Source organism: Xenopus laevis, chromosome 9_10L, assembly GCF_017654675.1.
Source record: "Xenopus laevis strain J_2021 chromosome 9_10L, Xenopus_laevis_v10.1, whole genome shotgun sequence".
Lineage (NCBI taxonomy): Eukaryota > Metazoa > Chordata > Amphibia > Anura > Pipidae > Xenopus > Xenopus laevis.
In genome coordinates, this window is record NC_054387.1 from 83,925,529 (window position 1) to 83,944,026 (window position 18,498).

The window sequence follows — 18,498 nt, forward strand, 5'->3', positions numbered from 1 at the left end:
CGCATGCGCAGTAGGAACAGGTACCGGTACAGCTCTATTGCGCATGCGCCGAATGTCACGAAGTGAAATCGGAAAACTTCGTGACATTCGGCGCATGCGCAATAGAGCTGTACCGGTACCTGTTCCTACTGCGCATGCGCCAGAAGACGCCGGTCAGAGCAGGAAGAAGACGCGCGTGGGAGAAGATGGCGACTGTGAACTCCGTGGACAGGACCTGCGCAGAGGGGTGAGTAACAAGTTAGGGGCATTTGCCCAGCGGGAGGGGTAGGCCAGGGGGGAGGAGGGAGGGGGGGCAATACACGGGAGGGGGGGTGGGGTTTTTGCGCCCTGGGGCTTTCCTTCTCCTTTAAGATCAATTGTATATCACCCCACAATCTTGTGTATGCATGAGAATGGGGAACCCAATGCCCACGTGCAGTGCCCTACATACTGTAATTATAGAGTGTGAGGAGGGAAGGGGCAATGCGAGAAGTGCAGTAACATGTAGGAAATGCAGAATGGAAAGTGAAAATAATTGACTGCCCCACCTATATGCCTCAGGCCAGGGTCGGACTGGGGGGCTTGGGGCCCACCGGAGAAACTGCCCCAGGGCCTCCCTCCGGCCCTCCCTGCTGCTCCGGCCCCCACTGCTGCTCCAGTGCACTGGTGGTGCTAGGGTATACGCATCAGTGCCCACGCATGCAGCGCCACATCTGTGCGCACGCTCAAAATTTTTATTTCACCGCGACCCCCTTTGCCAGGGGTCACGCCACTGAGAAGTGGATCTGGGCCGGCTGGGCCCACAAGAGCCTGGGGCCCACCGGGTATTTTCCTGGTGTCCCGCTGGCCCAGTCCGACACTACCTCAGGCATGGAGGCGGGGCAAATAATATTTGATCGACATCTCAGATATTTAAACACCTTTATAACAGGAATGGATTTTTTAATGAGAAAATAGAATTTGTGTTTCATGTTTAATTTGCAAAGGACTTTCATTATGCAGCTTTTTTTTTGTAGATAACAGGTCCACTTTAAAGCTTCCTTTCTCTTAATAATACTACAGTTGTACTAAAAATACTGTGTTCTAATGTTGTAATGTATTAATTGCTGCATGTATAAAAAAAGAAAATCCAATGATACACTGTACGGCATTACACAAAGTTTACTGTCACATTTGTCTGTGTATAAAACCTTACAGCAGTAATTGTTGGACTTTTCCAGTGCAAGTTCTTCTTTGAGGTCCAATGTGTGGCTGAAAACCCCTTTAATTCATAAAAAGGTTACAGACGACATGTATGTATCATTCATTTTGCTAGGGTTCAAGAATATATATGGAAACCGTTAAGAGTTTACACCCCAATAATTCCCTCAAAATATCACTCTTAATATTGCAGACATCTCCACTTATTGCTGCTGAAGGACCCCACTGGGAACCACTGAATTACAGGGAATATTTGCATATTAAAGTTTTATATAGGCTAGGGCTGGTTACACTAAAAGCAAGAACTGCATTTTGAACAAAGCTTAACAAAAGATGTCCTTCTCTGTCCTTCAAAAATCTATCTACCTCTACAATGCACTTTTGAGGTATTCAAGCAATTACTAGAAGGGCCAGTCAGTTCTTGGTGGGACAATTAAATGTTGCTTTACACAAGCACTCATGCATATTGTGAGAACCATTCTCACCATAATTACCAAATTCTAAGTGTACTTCCATACACTTGTAATGAGGCTGATGGGAGGCTGATGTTATGTACCGTATATACTCGAGTATAAGCAGAGTTTTTCAGCATCCAAAATGTGCTGAAAAAGTCTACCTCGGCTTATACTCGGGTCAGCGGGCAGTAGCTGAGATTGCAGTCACTTTTAATCATTCCTATACCAACAGTTCGCTTAGGGAGAGACTGCAATATCACACAGCGCCCTCTGTTGGTTATATGAAAGAATAAGTGCGCCCTCTGTCGGTTATGTGAAAAAATAAGTGACTGCAATATCACACAGCACCCTCTGTTGGTTATATGAAAGGATAACAGTGCGCCCTCTGTTGGTTATATGAAAGAATAAGTGAGTGCAATATCACACAGCGCCATATGTTGGTTATATGAAAGAATAACAGTGCGCCCTCTGTTGGTTATATGAAAGAATAACAGTGACTGCAATATCACACAGCACTCTCTGTTGGTTATATGAAAGAATAACAGTGCACCCTCTGTTGGTTATATGAAAGAATTACAGTGACTGCAATATCACACAGCGCCATCTGTTGGTTATATGAAACAATAACAGTGCGCCCTCTGTTGGTTATATGAAAGATTAACAGTGACTGCAATATCACACAGCACCCTCTGTTGGTTATATGAAGGATTAACAGTGATGGCAATATCCCACAGTGCCCTCTGTTGGTTATACAAAAGATTAACAGTGATGGCAATATCACACAGCACCCTCTGCACATGGTAGTGGGACAGTGGGACAATGCACTCACTAATCTGTTTGGCAATTCTCTGTCACCATCAACTTTGCAAATGAGTCCGGTTGATCGCTGGGGGGGGGGGTCGCTTTGGCGGAATGTGCGATGCTGGGAGACAGGGCTGTAGTTGTGTCTAGGCTTATACTAGAGTCAAAAAGTTTTCCTAGTTTTCGTAGGTAAAATTAGATACCTCGGTTTATACTCGGTCGGCTTATACTCGAGTATATACGGTAGTTACATAGTTAATCAGGTTGAAAAATGACTAAAGTTCATCACATTCAACCCCTCAAAATGAAACCAGCATCCATACATACACACAATCACACTGACCCCTCCATACACTCACAAACTATATATACCAGTATCTATACTAATTGCAGATTATAGTATCACAATAGCCTATGACATACTATGACATAATAGCCTATGCCATTATGCTTGTCCAAGAAATCCCTATTAAAAAGGCTTAGTACACACCACTGCCAACCTTAACTACATTGAGTTGTGACTGAGTAAGGACAGCTCACTGTACAAAAGGGGTGACTGGCTCAGCTGCAAAAAATGGACCCTCTAACACATTTGCCTGGCTTGGCCTTAACACGATTTACTTATAAAAAGTAAGGATTTGTTGTTGTCATCAGCTTCTCTCTGTTCTTTCCCAAAAAACACTCCATTCAGCTTAAAAAAAATGAAAATCATTAAAAAAACAAAATAACAGCATTACAATAACCACGACTGCCGGGCAAAAAGTTAAGACATTTGCTTAGGGAATTCACCGAATCACTTGATGAATGCAGAAACCTGATTTTAAACTAGAATAGAATGATGTGTTTTTACGTGTAAATAATATAATGAGGTTGTTGAGATTTTACACTGAAAGACTTTTACAGGGAAAACAATGTTGAATGCATAAGTGCACCTATTGCCCTGGAACACATTGCTGGCACTCATAGGAAAGAACAGTTTAAGCTGCTATGACAGGAGGGCTGAAAGTCATCAGTGTTTCTTGAACTGTTCGGAACCCTAGCCTCAGGATAACCCACGTAATAATCAGTGCTACATCTGCAGTAAAAGGATATAATAAAACAAAGGGAATTTCATTATTCTGCCTGAGTAAGCAGAGTTGGCAAGCGCACTGTAAGCAAAGGTCTTACTTTATTTGGAAAGGTCAAGGACTTGAAGAATCTACTGAACAACATGGAAAATACTACCTAGTATAAGCTAATTAAATATATAAGTTTAATAATACCTTGTCAAATGTGTCAAAACAATAGCGACCAAGGCTCTGTCCATTGAAAATCGGTTCCTTGCATAATTAAATGATTCTTATTAATGCATAGTGATAAATAGGGATGGGCGAATTTGACCCGTTTCGCTTTCCAAAAAATTTGCCAACGCCCATTTAAGTCTATTGGCGTAAAAAAAATGTTTTTGCTTGGCAAATTTTTTTTGACGCGCGTTTTTTTTATCGCACAACACATACAAGCTTATGGGCGGCATTTCTGCGGCGAAAGAAGACGAGTGTATTCCCTTAGTGCCTACATATTACGCAACGCTGTACAATAACATACATTTCAATCTAAACAATTTCCCATATATATTAATTAAAACCTTTTAGTTGCTTTAAAGTTATTTGTAAATTCAATTGAAAATGAAATAAATTGAAAGCAGTATCTGTTGAGCCATTTATATAAACTTCTCTGCTGGATCAGAATTCAAAAACAATGTGACTCCTAAAACAATGGAAAAGCCAGCTCATTAACAGACGTGGAGGAGAATTGCTTTCTGCTACATTATTTCAAGAGTGTGAATCAGAGAACAGAAAGAATACAGATTTACAAAGAATGATTTTATTTGTATTTATAAATAACTTTGCAAAAATTCACAAAACGTATTGGAAAGTGGGTTAAAATGAGATTTTCATTTATTGTGCAAAATATAACTGCCCATAAGTTCTAAATTATGGGAAGTCAATCTCCCATATAGATTCTAATCAAAGAATTAAAAAAATAATTCCCCTTTTTCCTATAAAAGTTACAAATAAATTTAAAATCACTGAACAAATTTCACAAAATATGTATTGAAAAGTGGGTTAGAATTACAATTTGATTTATTAGGCAAAATATAGCTGACCATAACATCGAATGTCTGAATTATGGGAAGTCCATCTCCCATAGACTTAATTTTCAATCAACCATTTTTTAAACTATTTCCTTTTTTCTCAATAATAATAATGATAATAATAATAATAATCTCTACAGAGCAGGGACCTCTTTCCTACTGTCTCTCATACCACATGGTTCTTAATCACAGCATATTTATACTTATTCTTTTTATTATTTATTATAGTGCTTATCCCTTTGTAAAGGTGGCCATACACGGGCAGATTTTTTACTTACTTACAAACGACCGATTCCAGAACGTTATAAATATCGATAACCTATCGGATGAGTTTAAGCCATCGGTTGATGGCGTACGAACAATCGACGGACGAACGATCGTCTCGACATTATCGTTCGCAAAATTGATCGGATGAGTTTAAAAATTTCAGTCGTTCAGGGATAAAATCCCTCTTTGTGCATGTCAGGATTGTAGCACAAGCCAACGAACATATACGAAACAACGAACATATACGGAACAACAAACATATACGGAACAACAAACATATACGGAACAACAAACATATACGGAACAACAAACATATACGGAACAACAAACATATACGGAACAACAAACATATACGGAACAACAAACATATACGGAACAACAAACATATACGGAACAACAAACATATACGGAACAACAAACATATACGGAACAACAAACATATACGGAACAACAAACATATACGGAACAACAAACATATACGGAACAACAAACATATACGGAACAACAAACATATACGGAACAACAAACATATACGGAACAACAAATATACGGAACAACAACATATACGGAACAACAAACATATACGGAACAACAAACATATACGGAACAACAAACATATACGGAACAACAAACATATACGGAACAACAAACATATACGAACAACAAACATATACGGAACAACAAACATATACGGAACAACAAACATATACGGAACAACAAACATATAAGGAACAACAAACATATACGGAACAACAAACATATACGGAACAACAAACATATACGGAACAACAAACATATACGGAACAACAAACATATACGGAACAACAAACATATACGGAACAACAAACATATACGGAACAACAAACATATACGGAACAACAAACATATACGGAACAACAAACATATACGGAACAACAAACATATACGGAACAACAACATATACGGAACAACAAACATATACGGAACAACAAACATATACGGAACAACAAACATATACGGAACAACAAACATATACGGAACAACAAACATATACGGAACAACAAACATATACGGAACAACAAACATATACGGAACAACAAACATATACGGAACACCAAACATATACGGAACACCAAACATATTGCGGAAAACTCTTTTCTTTTTCAGTTGTTAACCCTGAATTGTTTGTTGTTCCGTATATGTTTGTTGTTCCGTATATGTTTGTTGTTCCGTATATGTTTGTTGTTCCGTATATGTTTGTTGTTCCGTATATGTTTGTTGTTCCGTATATGTTTGTTGTTCCGTATATGTTTGTTGTTCCGTATATGTTTGTTGTTCCGTATATGTTTGTTGTTCCGTATATGTTTGTTGTTCCGTATATGTTTGTTGTTCCGTATATGTTTGTTGTTCCGTATATGTTTGTTGTTCCGTATATGTTTGTTGTTCCGTATATGTTTGTTGTTCCGTATATGTTTGTTGTTCCGTATATGTTTGTTGTTCCGTATATGTTTGTTGTTGCATATTGCGGAAAACTCTTTTCTTTTTCAGTTGTTAACCCTGAATTCACTGAATCGAGTTGTTTCAATTCAGGTTTTTTCTTATGTTGGCGCTATATAAATACATGTTAATAATAATTAGAACCCATTTGAGTTTGAAAACCCTCACAAATTTCTAAAATTCAATCTTTCATAAATAACCCCCCTTAAAGGAGAAGCAAACCCAAAAGTTAAAAAAATCCCTACCCCCCTACCCTACAAAGAACACCCTCCCTCCCAGCCTAAATGTTACCCTGGCCAAATGCCCCCAAGTCTTTACTAACCCATCCATGCAGATTCTATCCAGGGGAGTTCACAGGCGCCATCTTCTTTTCTTCGGTAATCTTTGGAATGAGACTGGTGGAGCGGTGCATGCGCAGTTGGGAGCAAGTTTCTGTTTCCCAACAACTGTGCCTACGGCGAAACTCACAAAAATTGCCTAAGTGCCGGTCTCATTCCGAAGATTACCGAAGATGGTGCCCCTGAACTCCGATGCCTGATTCTGCACCGAGGGGTAAGTAAAAAGTTAGGGGCATTTGCCTGGTGTAACACTTAGGCTGTGGGGGTGGAGGGTCTATGTAGGGTAGAGGAGTAGGGTTTTTCTTTTTAATTTTTGATTTTGCTTCTCCTTTAATGAAGACCTGCAGAAAAAGGAGTTATCAATCATAAATCAATAGCAATAACACAAATAAATGTCATCCATAAATGAAGTAAAATGTGGTATTCAACAGATCTGAAATGACAGAATCCCTTAAATGTCTTTTTTCAGTGGACACAGATTACCAGCTTCATGATCAGCTTGACAACCCAAAAACTTGACTAGTAGCTAAATTTCAATCTTTTATATTACACACGACGGAGAAAACAATACTGAAACTTAAATCAGACATACGGCATAACTAAACTCCCCCCTACAATCTTGTATGCAGTAATAAATAAAAAATGGTGCTGGTTTCAATCTGGGGTTTAAAAGTATCATTACCTTTAAAAATTGCCCCTTTATTGGAGCTTTTTTTTTTTTTGCCTGTGAGAGATTTGCCATTTCAGATATGATATGCAAGGTCTGACTCATGGGGAGAGCATGTCAGCTGTTGCAGAGTACGTTTAAGCATCCTGTCACACTCCAGCTTTACTACTAAGTAAACATTCATAAACATGCTCTTAAAACAGATTTATGAATGAACTTGAGTATTTGATTCCCCATAAACTAATATGAGTTAAGGCTATGCATTCATGGGCCTGTGTAACAGCGCTGTCTAACATGTGGCATGCAGTATATTCTGCCACAGTGTTCTCCCCCCCCCCCCCCAAATAAAAACACAGGCAGGAAAATAAATAGTCTGGATTGAGTGGAATTAAAGGGGACATGTCACCCAAAAAAATGATTCAAAATCTTATTTTATCACAATAGATATTTAATAGAATTTAACTTACACTATATAAATTATTTGAATCTTGTTTCCTTCAGTCTGGGAATTCATAATTACAGCAAGCAGTCAGGAGCCATTTTGTGGACACTTATTAAGACAAGCCTTGCATCATCACAGAATCTTGTTTGTGCACCAGAATGGGGGACCCGATGTCCATTCCCATGCACTGGCTACACAATTAAATGGTGAAGAAAACGAGGGAATGTGGGGAGAGCAGTGACATCTAGGAAGTGCTGAATGGAAAGTGAAAGTAATTGTCTGCTCCTCCCCTATGCCCAAGGCAGTTTAGTCGCCCAGTGTCAAATCGTCTCTTCTTCAGGCAACTAATCTATGTAAATGGCCAGGGGGATGGCACTCTGAACCCTCGTTTTCCGAAGTAGCCCGAAGTTGCCTCACAAGGAAACTTTGGGCGACTTCGGAAAACAAAGCATTCCGAGTGCCTTCCTGCCGGCGATTCAGATTCTAGCCATGGGAAGGCATTTAGGGGATATTAGTCGCCCGAAGAAGAGTCGATTTGTCACTGGGCGACGAATCTCCCCAAGTACCCTTGTCTGCCACCACCCTAAAGGCTAGTTCTAGTATAGGCTTTGAAGCAGGAGTCTTCCCTGAACATGTAATAGTAAAACCATTCTTAATTCTAGAGCTATAATCACGAAAACACACAATAACCTCAACGAAAACACATTTTTAGTGATTGATTGCGGACAAAAAAGTCTACAATAATGCACATGAATGCCAAGAATATAATATCTTGCCTTGTAGCTTACTACGTTAAATCGAAATAAATTTCTGAATAATTCTTGTTATATATGAACCCTTTCTGGACCCAAAGTTAGAGGCTTACAATTATTTAGAAGCAACTGATCTCCCCATCCACTTTAGCATTTATGACCTATGTTGCTGCATCCTTACAAGACATAACAGTTAATTAAACTGTATAGAGGTCAAACCTTCCTTTGCAGGATGCCAGGGAGGTAAAAAGAGCCTACATATAATGATCAAGGGACATCTCCCTCACTAGAACACCTATATTACTATCATTCAATTAGAAGACAGCTTGCAGAAACAGAAGCTAGCCAAAGCTAAATCAATTGACTAATTAAGTCTTTTGTAGGTCTTAGTTACAAAAAGAGGAAGACTGCACTCGCAAAAGAAAAAATCATTTATTGAACTCAAAAAGTTAATGAAAATAAATAAATCAAGCATAAGCAAAAAAAAAAAACTAATAAAGAAAACAGCAGCTGCCTTTTCTTTATTGGTTTTGTTTGTTGCCCCTGATGACCCTAATTGGTCGAAACGCATAGGGCTAATGCTTGTTTTACTTGATTTCTGTAACTTTTTAAGTTCAATAAATTATTCTCTCTTTTTCTATGTATATTACGCTGTGGTGAGCCCCTGTAGGATTGCACCTCACTTCAATGTTAATGGGTGTGCTCCTTTTGAACCTTTTGTGTCTTTGTAGGACTTAAAGTGACCATAGACGTACAAATATAATCGTACAAATCCTCAATTCGTATGATTTTTGGACCGTGTGTGGAGTGTCCTGAAATTTTTCATGCCATGGCAATCGAGTGTTCAATCGATTGGGCAGGATAGAAAATTTCTGTTGGCTGCCGATATCTCTGAATTATTATCTATGAATTGCCGATCTGACGATTTTCAGTGGGAGACTGTCACCAGCTTTTGTCAGACAAACTTTCGTACGATTGCTGTCAGGGCAGAACATTGTCTGATCTGTTCTTTTACTACTTTGTTTAATCTAAAGGTTAGTGGCAGGTCAGGAGATGGGGACGTCCGTTTCGTTGGCCACCTATGGCCACCTTTAGGGTTGAAAATAAAATACACATTTATACTTAAGGTTCTTGCAGATAAGACAGTTACAGAGGGAAAATGGGCTTGTTATATTTTTCTTTTCAAATATAAAGCAGCCCTTTTAAAGCAGAGTTGTTACATTAGCCAATGGTCGGTCACAAATAGGCTAAACAACACAAAGTACCTAAAACAATAAGGTTTTAAATTCTTATTATTGGTTAATATGAAAACAAAGAACCGGGCTTCAATTCAAATCTATTCCAGATTACACTGTGGTACAAAATATTTATCTTGATATTACATAATAAAGCAACTCCATTATAGCTAGACCTATTAATTAAGCAGAATACAAGCTACAGAATATATTTTGTCAATTAAGCAATGCAACATAATAAGCAGCTAGTACTTGAGATATTAATCCAAGACACAAAATGATGTGTAGAATGTTAGCCACAAACACATGTGACTGCAATCAGAGGGGCAGCATATTTCATTATTTTAAACTTTCTTATTTCTTTTTTGGTACATAGACATCAATGATGTCTACACAACTGTGATGCTTATGAAAGTCTGCTAGATACTTACCAATACTTGTTTAACAGTTACAAAAAAAGCAACAAAAAAAGCTTAGTTAATATAGAAAGGTTTTTCTCCATTCTATTGGCAGTTGTACATCATTCCAGATCTTCTCAATTAGAGGCTTTAGGATATTTTTTAAGGTTTCAATGTAGATTTTTACACCATCAGTTGTTATATTATATACCCCTTAGAGTAGTCTTTAGATCATCACTAATTGGGAAGTGCAAAGCAATATCTGGGACACAAGTCCTAGGCATGTCTACTCTCTCCTCTATTGGAGAACTACTGAAAATGTTCCCATTTCCTACATTTCTAAGGGCTCCTAACAGGACATTTATTCTGAATCCTTTCTTGAGCAGGATCTTAGTGATATAACACAACTCTTAAGCTGGCCATAGACGCAAAGATCCAATCGATTCGTACGATTTTCGGACCGTGTGTGAGTCCCGTCATTTTTCGTCCCGCGGGGATCGGTCGTTTGGTTGATTGATTGGCCAAGTTAAAAGATTTCGGTTGGCTGCTGATAATTTCTCTGCATGTATTGCTGATCAGACGATTTGTCAGCAACTTTGTCGGACATAACTTTCGTACGATTGCTGCCAGGGGCAGAACATCGGCTGATCTGTTATTTTACTACTTTATATAATCGGAATGGTTAGTGGCAGGTCGGGAGATGGGGAAGTCCGATCGTTCGAGGATTTGAACGATCGGATCTTAGCATCTATGACCAGCTTAACTATCATCTTTATTGGCTGCCATATCTGCTTTAGTATCCATATCATCAAACAAACTCCTATCCTTTCACATACTCCTTTGTAATCTCCTGGAGTGGCTGCCACCTTGGAAACTGAATACCTGTCCTGTTTTCTGTCAGGGATAGATCTCTTAGCCTTTGTAGGGTTTTTTGTCTCATCACAAGGCAGTGATGGATGTTGGGATGCCCTCCCCAATCCCTTAAAGGGCTATATCCTACCCAAAAGGCAGTGGGGTTTGCAATGTCAGAGAATGATCAGAGGCAACATGTGGCATTTTCCATCTAAGGCTACCTTGTAACAATACTTGTAATACTGCTGCCTGGGTGCTGATTCAGGTCTTCCCTTTTTCACAGATAAACCACATATGTTTGCCTAATTTGCCATTCATCACCTGTGAAATGCCCAGTAGCTGAGGTTTGCTTTATTTATAACGGGAACATTTCATTCTTGTTAATAAACATCAGCCCTTTGGCTGAAAAAATCTGGATTTATATTTAGAAAAAAAAAAGTCGTTTGGAAAGGAGAGGAGAAATTAGCTATAAAATACCCATGATTAACTATGAATTATGAATATGTTACGTTAGTATGCCATTATGTTTCCTGCAGTAATTAGACAAACTGGCAACTACTGATTTTAAATGCTTTTCAATGAATTACGTGAAGGTATAATGTGCTATTTCCTGCTACAACTATACAGAGCTGTAATTATCATGGTCTTATTTGCACCATACTCCCAGGGGTAGTCAACCCTTAAATTAACTTTTAGTATGTTACAGAATGTTTAATTAATAAGAAACAGTTTAATTGCTGTTCAATTTTTATAGTTTTTCAATTACTTGCCATCCTTTTTGGCCTCTTTGCAGCTTTTAGGAGGGGGGGTCACTGACATTGACAGAGTATCATTTTTATGAGTTTCGTGAGACTACAATTCTAATGTTATTGTTAGGTTTTAGTTCTTTCGGTTAAAATCCTTTCCTTTGCATATTCCATTCTTATTTACTGTACATTACTGCCTGGTTGCTGGGATAGACTGGACCCTAGCAATTAACGAGCTGCTGAAATTCCAAAACAGGGAGCTGCTGAACAAAAAGATTATTTAATAATCTCCAAAAAAAATCCATGTGGAAATTGTCTCATAATATTAGTCAAAATAGTTTAGTAATATACTAAAAGATATATAAATCTGAGCTACATCTATATTTTAAATAAGGGCAGAGACTGCCTTGATTTCTATGCAATTATATAAATTATTAAAAATGATTAAACAACTTAGTAGTGCTTCACATTTAAGTTAACTTTCAGTATGTTTAGAATGGCTAATTCGAAGCAATATTTCAATTCACATTCATTTTTAATTTTTTATAGTTTTTAAATGATTTGCCTTCTTTTGACTCTTTACAGCTTTCAGATGGGGTCACTGACCCCAACTAAAAAACAAATGCTCTGTAAGGCTACAAAGTTATTGTTACTTTTTATTACTTTTTTCTATTCAGGCCCTCTGCTATTCATATTCCAATGTCTTATTTAAATCAATACATGGTTGTTAGGGTAATTTGAAGCCTAGCAACCAGATTGCTGAAACTGCAATCTGGATAGCTGCTGAATTAAAAAACTAAATAACTCAAAAACCACAAATAACAAAAAATGAAAACCAATTGCAAATCGTCTCAGAATATCACTGTTTACATTATACTAAAAGTTAACTCAAAGGTGAATAATTAATCAATTAATTAAAAGATTTAGCAGACAGCAGAATTAAAAGATTTTTTTCCAGCAGTTAATTAATTCTGAAATTAAAATGGGAGACAAATTTTAGGGGCTCCAAAAAAGATGAATGAGCAATAAAAAAAAGAAGGCTAAGTATACACATTTTCATTGCAGACTGGAAAACCCCAGAATACAAAGTCTAATCATTCAAAAACCTTATAATATATCTATCTATATATATCTATATCTATCTATCTATATAATGAAAACCAATGAAAATGATGCTTTAAAGGACATGTTAACCCCCCAGCCAAAAATCTTATCTGTAAAAAGCCCCACTGTGATCTTTAAATACCTGCCTCTGTGGTCACTGAGAAGTTAATAGAGCGGCTGCTCCGTTCCCTTGATCTGTCTGCATATCGGCAGCTGGCTTGCTCCCTCTCCCCCCTCCCTTCAGAATTCTCCTTGCCGTTTGGCGTGGGGAGCATGCGCCCTTCTCTGCTTCAGTACAGCTGAAGCTTGCGTTATGAAGTTTTTGTGCAGAAGGGACTATGCGCACATGCGCATTTAGAAGAGGAAGCCAGAAGCGATGACGCCGTGCAGGGAAAATGGCCGCCGGGTGAAAAGTTAAATGCAGTTACACACAAAGCGACGGTGCAGGACGTAGGATCCGAATGGGGGTGCGAAAATGATGCGGTTGAGGTCAGGGTAAGGTGCTCTATGCACACAGACTGGCACCACAAAAATACTTTACATGTCCTTTAAATACATCCAACTATATCATAGTAAAAGTCACTTTCCATTTTTGCTATAGCTTTTACATAAGTTGTTCCATGGGCACTTTAAAATGAAGACTTGCTTCCTTGATGAGAGACAAATACATAGTAATGAAAGTCATTATACATCTAAATATGTAGAATTTATTTTGAGCTCAGATTCTGCATAGTTGGTGAAATGTTGTATACATAGATCGGGGAATATAAAGAACCCTGGGAAGATCTTTAGTGGCTGGAACTAGGTACTTGCACTATTTTAAGAAAACTTTAGGAATCCATTGAGAAACTCACCACCATATTATAGGCATCTGGAACCTCAATTTCAAACTGGAATCGCCCTCCTTGGTAATAGCTTTCATCTGTAAATCAAAAGAAATTTATCTTAGCAAAGGTATTCTTACACAGAACAAATCAATAGAAAATATTTAGCACAGTCCAATATAAATACTTACATTTATAATACAAGAGAGATAGTATCAGTGCCCCAGGTGTATTTTCACCACTGGAGATGCACCCAAAACTGCATTGACATGAATGGCAACCATTATTCAAGTAAAAAGCAAGCAGAACAGCTGTTTTGCTGGTAGAGAAACTGACTGGTGTACAATATGTATAAACAAGGATCTCTGTTCCCATATGTGTTTTGCTTGTGCTCATAAGAACCTGAAGTAGAATGTGACTACATTCATTTTCACATTTTTGCCCTGTTTAATGCAACAAATTTTAAAAACCATACAAACTTCCTAATAAAAACCACAGGCAAAAATATTTTCAGCACACAGTACTGAAAAAAGGGGGTAGATATTATTTTTGGGCACACCAGTCATTTTCTCTACCAGCTAAGAAAAGCCTAAACTAGGTGCACTGCCTGCCACTGACTTAAATGATTGCCATCGGCGGGTGAGATGGTGGTTTTGGGAGCATCTCCAGTGGCAAATTTATGCCATTAGGGAAAATGACTGGAGTGCCAATAGCCTTAATGCAAATGTATGTCTTTATCACTAGGTAAAACTTGTACTGCATTTACTTCACAGCGTTAGGCTTATCTGGTTTTTTTTTTGGCCCAACGCAAGCTAAACTGACGGTTTCTTGTCTAAAGGCTACTTTGAAACTGTTCCTAATGTGTGAGTACTCCAATGTAAAATTAAATACCAAACAATTATTATGAGATTGTGAGATTATTATGAGATTTCATGAAAAATACTTTTTTATACATCTCAAACTATACTGCCTGCTTTAGAATATGGCCCCACTGAGGAACAGCTTTAAGGCCACATTTTGCCATAGAAGTCTGTTTGCAGTAAGAACATAGCTCAAAGTTACAGCATGTTTCATACAACATTAATTGACTGTCCAATGTCATTTGAATTCAATTAAAATTAATTGATCTTTCAGAAATAATATTCTTGCAATTTTTGATTTGGAATTATTTTCATGTATGCTTCATAGGGCTCCACAGTCAGCCTTCCCTTGCATGTAGTAAAGGGGCAGTATACCCCCTTGTCCAACAAGAGTTCAATGAATAGGGCTTGTGCTGAACATACTATTTGCCTATTATTTTAACCATCAAAAACCCTTATGGTACCATTATACAGTCATATGAAAAAGTTTGGGAACCCCTATTAATTCTTTGTTTTGTTCATTGGCTGAGTTTTCAAAGTAGCAACTTCCTTTTAATATATAACATGTCTTATGAAAACAGTAGTATTTCAGCAGTGACAAAGTTTATTGGATTAACAGAAAATATGCAATATGCATCCTAACACAATTAGACATAAATGTGGGCACCCCAACAGAGATATTACATCAATACTTAGTTGAGCCTCCTTTTGCAAATGTAACAGCCTCTAGATGCCTCCTATAGCCTTTGATGAGTGTCTGGATTCTGGATGGTGGTATTTTTGACCATTCTTCCAAACAAAATCTCTCCAGTTGAGTTAAATTTGATGGCTGCCGAGCATGGACAGCCTGCTTCAAATCATCCCATAGATTTTCAATGATATTAAAGTTGGGGGACTGTGGCGGCCATTCCAGAGTATTGTACTTCTCCCTGTGCATAAATGCCTTTGTAGATTTCAAAGTGTGTTTAGGGTCATTGTCATGTTGGAACATTCAACCCATGCGTAACTTCAACTTTGTGACTGATGCTTGAACACTGTCCTGAAGAATTTGTTGATATTGGGTTGAATTCATCTGACCCTCGATTTTAACAAGGGCCCCATTGAAGCTACTCCATATTTGGTGATTGCAATGTACATAATTAAATTATCAATGCACAAGGAACCCCACTGCATAATGGACATTTGCTTATTTGTAAGGCGAAACAGTTTACAACAATCTAATCATCTAAAGCTGGCCATAGATGTTGAGATTTTTAAAAGATCAGATCCTCACCGTGAGACCACGATCTTCTCAGAACGATCGTACGATCGTACGAATTTACCATCAACTAAAAAGACCAATTTACCAGGAAAACAAAGGGGAGCTGCCTGCTTGGCCCTGCAAACATAGAGAGATTGCACTGGGGCCGACAAAGATTTTTTGACCTGGCTGATCAATTTCCCGACAGATGTCGGCCGAAAAATCGTAAGATGTACGATCGTTCGAATACCACTAACCACACGATAATTGGTCGGGCTTCCCTAAAATCGGTCGTTCGGCAAGAAGAATCATCGCGTCTATGGGGAGCTTTACTAGCAAGGACCACCATGGAGTAGCTTCAATTTCCCTGCTTGCCCTGTTTAAGCACAAGTAGTAAAACATAGTGTAAAGGAAAAAAGTATGTTAAGCACAAGTCCTACTCATTGCATTTGTGCTGAACAAGAGGGTGCAATTGCCAATTATAGATATTACAGGGTTGGACTACTCATAATTTAGAAGTGAGTGAAAAGGTTACAGGACCAAAAAGAGCAAAACCAACCAAATGGGCTGTACTTTTTGGATGGGATAGTGAAGTCCTTTCATAATTGTGAATGAGCACAGAAGTTAGAAGAAACATTGCCTATAGGATAACAAACGCCACCTGTGTCATTATGAGAGAAACTTTATTCTAACTTCACACTTGCAGTTTACAGTGCAACTGACTGTGTATCATTACAGCTTGGAAAGAGTGCTTTTAATTTTATGATCTGGTAGAAGATAGCTTTGTGGCTCTCCTTGGGACAAACTTCTATCTAACCTTTATCTTCCAGTCCTGCTGAAGTGTATGCTTTAATTTTTTGTAACTCTCTTTATCTGTGTACAATGGGCCACTTTGCTACGAGTCAATCTCTCGGTTGGGCAGCACATTTCTCATTGTGCTAGAAATTAAAAAACAAATACTGTACATGTCCATTGCATTTTGAATCTTAAATTAATGACTGAAAGATTTAGTATAAGTAATATTATAACACACATGTTTTTTGTGGAGCTCTGGGAATTATTTTAAACAGCGATGGTTTCTTTAATGGTTGCATGATTGAAGTACAGAACAAACTAATAAAATCAAAATATCTTAAATGTCACTCAGTCCAATGGGAACAATAAACAATCATTTCACTGTAGAACATGTACATCATTAATAGTTAATGTCTGCCCTAGCAGTTGGGACTGGAGTATGGCGTGTTCAAAAGAAGGATTTTCAGTACCAAGCATTGCTCTCCACCAGACATTTGTCAAACCTATCGTTGAGACTCATTTATATTTAACTCAAATGTATATAAATAAATAAGCAGTGAGGCCCATGATAAAGAACTCTGTATGAAATGAGATTCAGCTCTTTTCTTTGAAGTTCTGCCTTTGTGTGCAACAGGACAAGAAGTTAATGATATGGAGATATACAGCAGCATGGTTTCAATAGAATAATCTGCTCATTAACACACTCCCTGCCCTTATGAGGGGACAGAGACTAGGCGCATCATTAACACCCAAGTGAGCATCTCCAAGACACGGCAAACAGAGAAAACAAAAAAACAAGAACACAGAATTTAGCGAGAAAATGATCATTGTAACTGTTGCAAATTTAAAGAAAGGAGCCATGACTCAATGAATAAATAAACAGGGAAGGACAATGCATGTTCTTTTCCTTAGCTATTACAGTATTGTGTCCTATATATTCATAAAGTTGAGATCCTGTTCAATAATTACATGGTTTTGCTGCATTATATTGCTCTTTTTATAATGCACCCCAGTTCATAAATTGAACCTTTTATGTAAAGCTATCTAACCATTTCTTCTAAGATTCTACAATGGGTTATTTCGATTTGAAAATAAAGGATTGTATGCAAACCTGCTCATAGCAATATTCTTTTCTGACTAATTTTTGTGAGATTAGCAGTTTTAAAATTCTAATATCATGCTTTGACCCCCGACGTGCAGCGTTGCTATGTAGGCTACGCAGCCACCAGAGGGTTAAAGGGGTTGTTCACCTTGCAGCACTTGTCAATTCAGTTGTTTTCAGATAGATCGCAGAAATAAAGACTTTTATTAATCACTTTCAATTTATCACCGTTTTTTCTAATATTATAAGTTTAAGTTTAATATTGAAGTCTCCTTATACTGTAATCTTTCTGTAGCAGCTCAGGGTGGGGTCCCCATCAATTTCTATATTGATACATTAGTTCATACATTTATTATCTTTGGCCCAGGTGAGTTTTATTAAAGGGTTGTTCACCTATGACTTTTATTATGCTGTAGAGAGCAATATTCTGAGACAATTTGCAATTGGTTTTCATTTTTTATTTGTTTTTTTTTAGTTATTTAGCTTTTATTCAGCTGCTCTGCAGTTTGCCATTTCAGCAATCTGGTTGCTAAAGTCCAAATTACCCTAGCAACCATGCATTGATTTGAATAAGAGACTGGAATATAAATAGGAGAGGGACTGAATAGAAAGATGAGAAATAAAAAGTAGCAATAACAATACAGTTGTAGCCTTACAGAACATTTGCTTTTTAAATGGGGTTAGTGACCCCATTTGAAAGCTGAAAAGAATAAGAAGAAAAAGACAACCCATTCAAAAACTATATAAGATAAATAATAAAGGCCAATTGAAAAGTTGCTTAGAATTGGCCATTCTATAACATACTAAAAGATAAATGTAAAAGGATAATTT

The 18,498-nt window shown here is 37.7% G+C and overlaps 1 protein-coding gene across 3 annotated transcripts in view; it reads right to left on the minus strand.

Moving 5' to 3' along the window:
- The window catches only part of LOC108701421 (NEDD8-conjugating enzyme UBE2F), a 123,093-nt gene that overhangs the window by 60,612 nt on the left and 43,983 nt on the right, over positions 1 to 18,498 (minus strand). For all 3 annotated transcript variants that reach the window (XM_018236078.2, XM_041577481.1, XM_018236077.2), the window contains one exon: positions 13,701 to 13,768. In XM_018236078.2, coding sequence (XP_018091567.1) covers positions 13,701 to 13,768 — 68 coding nt within the window. The remainder of the gene's footprint in view (positions 1 to 13,700; positions 13,769 to 18,498) is intronic.